Source organism: Echinops telfairi, unplaced genomic scaffold, assembly GCF_000313985.2.
Source record: "Echinops telfairi isolate 266 unplaced genomic scaffold, ASM31398v2 ScPeMD7_31;HRSCAF=116, whole genome shotgun sequence".
NCBI classification, from domain to species: Eukaryota; Metazoa; Chordata; class Mammalia; order Afrosoricida; family Tenrecidae; genus Echinops; species Echinops telfairi.
The window spans coordinates 35,081,536-35,091,647 of record NW_022103928.1 but is presented as its reverse complement, the minus strand read 5'-3'; the positions used below and the strand labels follow the sequence as shown (position 1 = coordinate 35,091,647).

General features: G+C 43.1%; 1 protein-coding gene across 2 annotated transcripts in view; it reads right to left on the bottom strand.

Annotated features, from left to right (window-relative positions):
• Window positions 1-10,112, bottom strand: part of DIP2C (disco interacting protein 2 homolog C) — a 247,197-nt gene that overhangs the window by 148,125 nt on the left and 88,960 nt on the right. For both annotated transcript variants that reach the window (XM_045289849.1, XM_045289848.1), the window contains 3 exons: window positions 9,349-9,442; window positions 9,045-9,164; window positions 7,572-7,686 (listed from right to left, as the gene is read on the bottom strand). In XM_045289849.1, the coding sequence (XP_045145784.1) occupies window positions 7,572-7,686; window positions 9,045-9,164; window positions 9,349-9,442 (329 nt within the window). The remainder of the gene's footprint in view (window positions 1-7,571; window positions 7,687-9,044; window positions 9,165-9,348; window positions 9,443-10,112) is intronic.

Sequence of the window (10,112 nt, the reverse complement as noted above, 5' to 3'; positions counted from 1 at the left end):
AGCGCTTTTGTGCAGGAGGTTGGCTCACTGGACTACTGGACGATGCATCTCTCTCTCTTGAATGCTGTAACACATGCATTCAAGCAAGCAAACATGAAAAGCTGTCCACAAGGATTCCCTGGCAGCTTCTCCATTCTTCATGTTAAAGTAGGCACTGTGGAAGCTTGAAGGCAAAATAAACAAAAACAATTTAAGCCTTCAAAGTTTCAACAAGGAACAGAACCCGGCAGACTGACTAACCCCAAAGACCTGGTGGCAGTCTCAGGTCATTGAGCTGGCTGGACATTTTTTCTCTCTCAGCAGACAGGCCATACTTGAATGGTTTCACTACCCATTGCAGTAGCAAATAGCTAATTGAGTCTGTAAACACTTGGTTTTGGACATATGTTTACAACCATGAGATTGTAATGGCTTCTGTGGTAAAACAAGTTAAAATAGCCTGTATCTTGTTTCTAGATCTACGATGGTTTTAATGTGCATTCTCTTTGATTTAAAAAAAATTAAGAGCAATGAGGACAATTTTTTTAAGGTGCTACCAACTACATAAGGCATTTTGCCTATCAAATAAGAAGCATGCGTAATATGTGGATGGAGTGCCAAAAAAGCTGTTAAAGGGGGGGAAAAAAGGAGTGGTAGTAATGAACCTTTCACAGCTTATTCTGCATTCCAACCCAGGACTATCGGGCTGAGGGTTTTATGTGAAGGCAATTCTCTCTCTCTTTTTTTTCACAGGCAGATGCTGGCACTTTTTCTACAAAGGTCCGGATGGCAAACGTGTTAAATGCTTTGTGAGTGGCAATGGCTTCTGTAGCAACTACTCAATCTGATGTAATGGCACAAAAGCAGGCTCAGACAAAACAAAAACATGGATTTGCTGTGTTCCAATAAGTTTGTTTACACAAACATGTGATAGAGAATTTGCCAATCCCTGGCTTAAGGTTATATACTCTTTTTTGTTTGTTTTGCCCTTTAAAAGCAAGAAAATAAGTATCAATACTATCTAAAATGATCTTTACATTTATCTCCAATCTATTGGTTGCTTGTGTGATCTCCAAAGACACCCTCCTTCCTGGAGGTACTTTCTGGTCTTGCTTCTTGTCGTATTCTCAACATTAAAACTACATGCATACAACAAGCACTCCATAAACATTTGCTAAGTGAATAAATAAGTCACAGGGAAGGAGAGACAGGCCAGAAATCAGAGGGAGAAGGGAAAAACAAAAGAAAAAAAGCTTATAGCATATTTTTTAATGGCAAACGAACCCAGAGCAAGGGGCAGTTCATATCTATGGTTCCTACTATTAAAGTGAAAGTGGAATTAATGCATGCTTATGGAAAACCACAGGAAGGACTAGATACGGGAGAAGGGGCAGGAAATGCACAGTCGATCATGCCTCATGAAATTCTAAGGATATCAATGAGGGAGGTTCAAAGTGTCCATGGGAAAATGAAATGAAAAGATCATGGAATTGTTCCGCAAATATTCTGAAATTGCCTCGTGTTTTTTAAATTAAATATTCTTGCAAAGAAGGAGGTGTCCGCCTTCACTTCCTGAGTTTGAGAACAGTTAAGGAAACACTGCAAAGGGCACAAGGTCAGGGGGCTTGCTTGGAACATGGGGTCTCACTCTCTATCAGACTCCTGTTCATCTAAAGGCCTCCTAGCCCCCCCGTTAGAAGAATGCAAATCCCTCATGAGGGCTAATCCAGGATTGCACTCATCCCAGTTGGCTTTGTGCCTCCTGACAGGGCCGCAGGAAGTGGCAAACTAGGTCAAATGCACCGGAAAGGAGGAATGGTGTCCACCCCTCACCGCGCCCACACGAAGGAGGTGGTGGCAGCAGCAGCAGCACACATCAGTGGTAAGATGGTAGACCCAGTCACTTCTCCTCTGTGGGGGGCGGGATGGAGAGCCTCAAGAGAGAACGCACCCAGGGGAAGTTCACCAGGCAACTCCTGACTGCGCTCATTTGACAGCCACTGAACACAATTCCATGACCCTGGGATAAACATACTATTGGACTTAAGGTAGCTGTAAGGCAGAGAATGACTTCAAAGAAAACACGACATATTATTTCCGGTTAAGACAATTGAGGAACAAAATGTGTATTCTGAAACAACCCAGGCAAGAAAGCTCGCCCAATTCATAACTTTACAATCATTTCCCACACGCTCACTGGATACAGGGTGATGTGTAATATTTTACTCCATTTATGGGAAAATGGGAGCCTTGTCAGTTCGCAGTAAACACCAGATGATAAATCTGTTTCCTGGGATGAAGTTATACCTGTTTGGTCCTACAACATTTTAAATGTAACGCTGACAGTATTTTCTTCCTTCCACGGACATTTTAAATCTAAGAAGACTGTAATTGCACTGTTTCTGGGTACTGCCGCTCCCTGAGGTGCTAATGATCGGGAGCACACAGAAATAACACCAGCTGTGACCCAGGTGCCCATGCCCTGGCAGGCGTGGGTGCAACTCTGTAGTAACCATGGCTATAGCTCTACTAGTGATAGGGCCAGAGGAGAGAGTGGTTGATTTTGCTGGCAGCATCAAAGCATATGAAGGGCAAACTTTGTGAAGGGCAAACAAAGTGAATAAATAATTTTTGAGGACGACAAGATGTTTGCTTTTATACATGTTGGCAAAATAAAATCTCAAATTTCAAGGAATTTAGAGATAGAAAGAAAACAGATCATCTGCTAGTGTAGCCTATTCATTCTAGAAAGGAGGAAAATGAGACCCAGGAAAGTTTAGTGCCTTGCTCAGGGACATACTTCTTCTAAGTACAAAAACTCAGTTCAGGATTAGACAATGACCCCTTCCTGCTCACAGTCACGAACTTTTCCTATTTTTTTGCTAAAATCTATGGTCTTTAATGACTGTAGGGGCTGTGCCTTATTTAACGTGGCTCTTCAGGCTGGTTTCTAACTCCTACCAAATGACCTTTCCCTTCATGGGTCTGGTAAGAAGGTGGGGACAGATCCTGATAAGATTGGCCTGTGAACGTCCTGGATCCAGAGGACAGCTATGCCATCAGAGGAGCAGCAGCAGAACCAGGAGACAGAACATGGAGCAGAGTCATGGAGGTCCCAATGCACGGAGCAAGCAAAGCTGAGCGCTTTTGTGCAGGAGGTTGGCTCACTGGACTGGGGAAACGGAACTCGCTGCCCCACAGAGGAGGAGCTGAGTGCCTCGGGGCTGAGGCTTACTGGAGTGGAGTGCCTCAGGGCACAGGGAGCTGGGTTTGCTGAGCCCTGGATGCTTAAGGGTTGAGGCTTCCAGTAGAGTGGTCTTAGCCTCTGGATATTTATTAGCAGAACTGAAATCTTGTAACATGTCCTGGTACACAAATATCCTGAGCATTTCTCACCGGCATGACAACTTGTTAACTTAATATACTCTTTAATCATTAATTTTCTCTGCGTTTCTGTGTGTCATTAACAGTGGGTATTAGAACCCAACAGAGGTAAAATAAAACTTTCACTGCCACTGAGTCCTCGCTGACTCACGGCGACTCCCCTTGGGGGAGTAGAAAGCCCAGTCTTTTACCGAGGAGCTGTTGGTGGTTTCAAACTGCCGAACATGTGGATGGCAGCCCAATGCGTAACCACTACACCACCAGGGCTCGCCAGAGGTAAAATAGAGAATATTAATTAAGACATTACAATAACAGTTCGACTTCAGGAGGGGGAGTTAAGTTTGAACAATCTGTTTGCGAGTTTGCCAATAAGGTCACCCGGGCACAAAGTTAGCTAAGGTGACATCAGATATTTCTGTGTGGTTGGTAATTACTGTATAGACTTGAGTACAAGCCAAGTTCTTCAGCACATTTTTAATGCTGTTTTTGTGTAGGATTAGGTGCCTCGGCTGATATCCGTGTCAGCTTATACTCACGTATATATGGTAAGTGCTATCTACTCAATTCTGGCTCACGGAGACCCCACGTGTGTCAGAAGAGAATCTTCATAGGTTTCTAATGGCAGGTTTGGGGTGAGTCGATGTTCAGGCCTTTCTAACGAAAGCCTCTGGTGGACCTGAACTACCAACATTTTAGTTAGCAGCGAGGACACTGACCGCATGAAGTGGATCCCAACTCCGAGCAATCCTGTATGTGACACGAGGAGAGCTGCTCCTGGGATTTTCTGAGACCGTCTTCTTTCCAGAAGCAGGCGGCCTCCTCTTTCCTGTGTGTAGGAGCTAGAGGGTTTGAACCTCTCGCCTTGAAGTTAGCAGCCTCATCCTTAACACACTACGCCACCAGTCACACGGCACTACTTAAAATCCATGATAATGAAGACAAATGGTATACCTCACCTTGAACATTTTTACTTTTGTTGACAATCTCACAACATCCAAGACCTATGGAGGCAAAAAATCCCTACCACCCCCATCCGGAGCTTATACTGGCAACTCAAATGGTAATCAAAATAGAAAACGTATTAAGCACTGAAGTGCGCAGCAAAGGACCTGGGGTGTCTGGTGTGGTCCTGCGCGTTTCCAGTGGATATTTGGGAGACTACTGAGGAGAGGTCGAGTGGCTCCAAAGAGTCACACACTCAGAAAGTGAGGGAGAAGATAAGTGAAGGGGCAGGTAAGCCTCTGGTTCCGTGAAACAAACTGTATTCAAAATCAAGGAGAGGTGACTACGCCCTGCTGATTTTTTCTTAAGCCAATTAATTTCCTGTGATAAAGATCTGCAATAAATGTAATTACATCTTATTAGTGAGGGCCTTGATCAAAGTCTACCATTTCAAACTCCCATAAGACACAGAGTTTGGAAGTTTATTTAATCCACATGCTTATTACCTAAAAGAGTGTTATGTCTTCACCAAAATTCTGAAACCACCATTCCCAATTAATTTATGATTTGATTAACTCAAAGTTGTACATGTGTATAGAGCAGGCACGCCCCTTTAGAGAGTTACTGAGGTGAAATTCACCCAACATAAAATTAACCACTGTCAAGTAAGCAATTCCACAGCACTGTGTACACGCAGGTTGCGTAGTCCCCTCCTCTATCAAGTGCCAAAATGCATTAAGCTACTAATTGCTAGGTCAGCAGATTGAAACCACCAGCTATTCCACTGGAGAAACCTGGGGCTTTCTATTACTGCAAAGAGCAACAGTCCCAGAAACCCACAGGGATAGTTCTACCCTGCTCTCTGTGGTCGCCATAAGTCGGAATGGATGCGATGGCAGTAAGTTTGTTTGATTTTTGGTTTTGAGCTTGTTAGCAGTTTTCTCACCAAGTCCTCCACACATAGACTCCTCCTGTTGCTTTTACCGTATATTGGTTTGACTGATGATAGCTTTGTATCTGAGCCTCGCCCATCCCTCTCATGGGCCAGGATTGCTCTTTCCTTGGCAGAGCACATACAGCACACTCAGTAAACAGGAGATGCTTAATTTGCCTCTCTCACTACAATTTTCATCTTGGCCAGTCTTTCTATTTTGCTGCCAAGGAATCTTGGTGGTGTCATGGACCAAGCATTGAACTGTCACATGAAAGGTTGCCAGTTTGAACCCACCAGCTGCTCTACAGAAGATGAAGCAGTCTGCTTCTGTAAATGTTCACAGTCTCAGAAACCCCGTGGGGCAGTTCCACTCTGCCCTATAGGGCTGCTGTGAGCCTAATCAACATGACGGCAGTAGACGGGTTGTTCTCTGCCTACCCACTCTGTCTTAACCCCTGCTCTAATCACAGCACGTATATTTTATACAGTCAACATGAGAAAAATCTCATTATTCACATACCTGAACACGGTGACTTCAGACCTAAAGGATCACCATTTTGAATTAAGAGAAGATTTTCATTTTTGCTTTTCTAAAGAAAGTCAGGTTTTTGGGTCAAATTTTACTGCATGGAAAACACTGAAGGCAAAAGTCAGGATTTCTAACTTGGATGAAGACTTACTAGGTGCCTGTTAGGAACGTTTCTGAGTTTTGCTGCTTTGACAGACAAGCGCACACATTGCACACTCGGCAGATGTGATCAGAAACAAGCACTGGACCCTCGATTCCAAACACACTGCTTCCGGCCTGGCTTTGTTTCACTCGGTCAGAAGAGCTTCTCACAAAGTAAGATGCTGGGGTTTTGTTTCCATTTGTGGAAGGTGTGCTCCCAAGACATAATTACGGTTTTCTGTGGAACTACAATCTAGTTTACCTGGGTCTTCTGCCATAAGGTTTGATCACGAAATCCCATTAAAATGATAAATTAATTTCTTGATCAAGGAAATAAGTAAAGACTATATAATTCTCTTAACTCACTGCATTGGAATCAAATCTGAATCCTACCAGTCTCTCCCTGGGGCTTTCCAAGGCTGGAAATCTTTCCAAGAGCAGAAAATCTCATCGTTCTCCCAAGGAACAGCTGGTGGACTTGAACCACTGACCTTGTGGTAAGCAGCCCTCTGCATAAAGCACTATGCCATCAGGGCTTCTAAAATATTATAAAGTAGTAACAGTTACTCTCTTCTGAGAAATTACCCTATGCTTAGAAAATTTAAAATCTTGGGGAAAAAATGAGTCATGTTCCAAGTTGCAATGATCTAGACTTGTACAAATATTTCTTTCTTAAATGAGTACAGAAGGAGCCATCATGGCATAATAGTTACACCTGGCAGTCTGAGTCTACCTCGCTGCTGCAAGGAAGAAAGGTGTGGTGGTCTGCTGCTAGAAAGATAACAGCCTAGCAATACTAAGAGGCAGTTGGACTCTGTCACCTGGAGTCACTAGGAGTCACAATATAACTCGCCGGCACATAACAGCAGTAGTGTAGATAACCAGCAGCTGAATGAAGAGTTGACATTTGATTCTAAATAAAGATTGATGATGATGATGACATCGGCCTCCCTGGTACCTACTTTTGAGCTTGCTGACTGTGTTGGACACTTCTGATCTTCTCCCGTGGGTATAGTAGTGGTTTCTATCTCTTACACCACTCCCTTCCCCAAACACTCTACCCCTCTGATGTAGGCTATGACTTATGACCAAAGCCGCGGTGAATAATGCCTCGGCATAGCAGAAGCGACCTAGGAAAACTAACAGTCCATGCCGAAGGAAAATCTGCTAAGCACAGACCAGGGATGCCTTTGATGAGGTAGCCAGCTACTCAAAAGCTCAGGGAAATCAGGGCTTCTAAAAAAGGAGTAGGGGCAGTGTCCAGGGGCAGAAATGAGGATGATACCAAAACTGCATATGAAAGAGCACCCCCTCCCCTACAGCATGTGACCCTCAGCCAACATCTATTCTATACCTCTCCTGAATGCATCCAGAGACCGATTCAAGCAAAGGAACAGCTGAGTCCCTCTACAAAGGGCAAGATGTGGCTAGAAAGATTTTCACTTCCTCTGGAATTACAATGGAGGTTGAGACTGACATGTCTAACTAACGATTCTAGAATCCACTTAGCATCTCAAGGAAAAATCCTTCCTGAGAAGGTTACTGATTCTGCTTTAATCCTTATACTAAACATTAACTATGGGGATGCTCTCCACATCTACCTTCACAGCTTAATTACGACTGCTTTTGAGGTTGTGTGCTTTAATGAATGCAGCCAGGTACCTTCGGATGGCCACAGTGAGAGCCTCTGGTGAGCTGGCACAAGGACAAATGACCTCCTGCCGTAGGCCTTTACTTTGGAAGACGTTGAGAAATGCATCACAAGAAGAAATAGACCCTAAAGGGAAAAAGTCAGACATGGAAAACCAATTAAACAGATGAAGCAATGCAATTAAAAAAAAATCAGTAATATAAAATAATTTTAAACACAGAAGCTATCAGTTTTAAAGGCATGCTATTAGTTGCTGCCAGGCAACTTCATTAAATTATAATTTATCACTTATATCACCTTGAAACATACATCATTTAATGTCAATTATCCCTTACATTATCATGACACGTGACAGTATTCTCCAACTTGCAGGAAAACTAAATAATTTTTTAAAAATAAAACCTTTAAACCTAAAATAATTTTGTGGATTGATCAACTTAATTTTAATAACTTTTCCTGAGGTTTGTTCTATCATTTACACGGGGCATGTTCCGAGAGAAAGGCAAACCTACAGTACATGGAGTAGACTATTCTCTTTGTCAGCTTGAACGAGGCAGTTCAAGCAATCTTCCCAACTATTTCCAAATGCAAGCGTACGTTGCTTTGTGTAAGGCTGTAGTTACAATGTTATGTTGAAATAGCTCACGATTTATGGAGCTATTTTATAAATGGAAGAGCCATCTTTAAAACGATTCTTCCATCAAAATGCTGATTTATCTATTTGCAAGTCAGCTTTTGCACACCAGGCTTTTGGAAAGCATAAGCTGCTTTGCTATGCAAATACCAACGTTGCACAATTTGCAAATGCGGTCAGAAACAAAGGCTCTATGTTCGATTTAAAACATGTTGCTTCAGGCTTGGCTTGGCTTTTACTCTTGGTGAGAAGAGTTTCTCACAAAACAAGCTAGCAGGGTTGTTGGTGCAATTTATGGAAAGATTTCTCAAGGAGCAATGACTGTATTCTATCTTGGTGTTTTGCTCTGAGATTTGATAGCAAAGTCCCATTAAAAAGGACAAATTAATTTCTTGATCAAGTAAACTAGCAAAGCTGATTAACTCCTGAGTATTTATTCTGTGCCAAGGAACTGTGCATAGAGATTACTTTATTCAATTCTCATAAACCCACAGTTTGGGTATCATCTCATTGCTTAGGAAGTAGAGGATTAAAATAAGTAACTTTCTCTACAGAATCAGGAAGTAGAAGAACCAGCACTTAACCTCAGGGCTGTGTATCACCAAACTTCAAGTTCTTAACAATTATGTTCTTAACTGTGCACCCCCAGGCTATAGAAAACGGTTTGCTCATTATTTTAAGAACTCATTTCTAAAAAATACAAAAAGAAAACTGAGGCACAGAGAATGAAACAGAACTTATAAAATGCCTGCTTAAAAAAAAAAAAAACAGACCAAAAACTTATTTGTGAAGTTAGGTGGATGTTTGTCTGTCTCTCAAGTTAGTAACATAAACCAGAAACACCACTTACAGGGATTTGCACCATCAGCCACTATTAACATGCGGAGAGAGGAGAGATTGATATCTCGCTGATCTCTGTGCGCGACTAATGCCCAGTGCATGTCCCTTGATTTGACACACGCCACTTTTGCTAAGAAGAAAAGCAGAAAGAAGTTAACAAGTGCCCCTATCAGATTCTGAAAAAGAGAATGAATGATTTGCAAGGGAATAATAATAATAGTGATAATTATAATTCCAGCTGCACATAATACACAGATCACTGCAAAGTAACCAAGAGGAGCCCCCCACCCCCCACCCCAGTGTGAGCACCTCACCTTTGTACTGGCAGACCTTCTGGATCCAGGACAGAGGGTTCACCTTCATTAAAGAGTACGGGATGCTGATTACATGCATCATGTTCATAACGCTCTGAAATAAAACACACACACAGCTGTCAATGGGGCACCTACCAAACAAAACAGAAACAAGCCCACTGCCATTGAGTCGATCCCGACTCCGACCGACGGAGCAGAATTGCTGACACTACATCTTTATGGAAGGAGACACTGTCATCTTTCTCCCAAAGAGCAACTTGTGCGTTTGAACCATGGACCTTCAGGCTCGTAGCCCCACACTTAGCACGAGGGATCCTAGATGTCAGCATGTTGCCTGAAATCACAAAGAGAACAGGAAGAGGCTATCTCCTATACAATGTGGGCAATTCATCTAGCCGCGGCGCAGGAGGCAGAAGAAAACACACGCGAGGTTTCAACCTAGTGCTTCATTCCGGTAAGAAACACCTCACGGTGCTTAGTTGCCATCAAGTCAGATCCTTCTGCGCAACACAAAGAAACGCTGCCCAGTCCTCGGCCATCCTCACGACGGCAGGGACAGCAGTCTTCTTGTGCCGCCTGCATGAACCACCTCACTGAGGGTTTTCCTCACTTCCCCTCACCCTCTACTTTATTTGCCCTTTTCTCACAATTATTCTTTTCTGCTGCAAGAGGTTTGAAGTCATGGAGGGGGCTTATTACACCCCCAAGTGCTCTGAGGGTGAGTGGACGGCTGGGACTTAGAGGAGGCTCAATCCTCTCAGCAC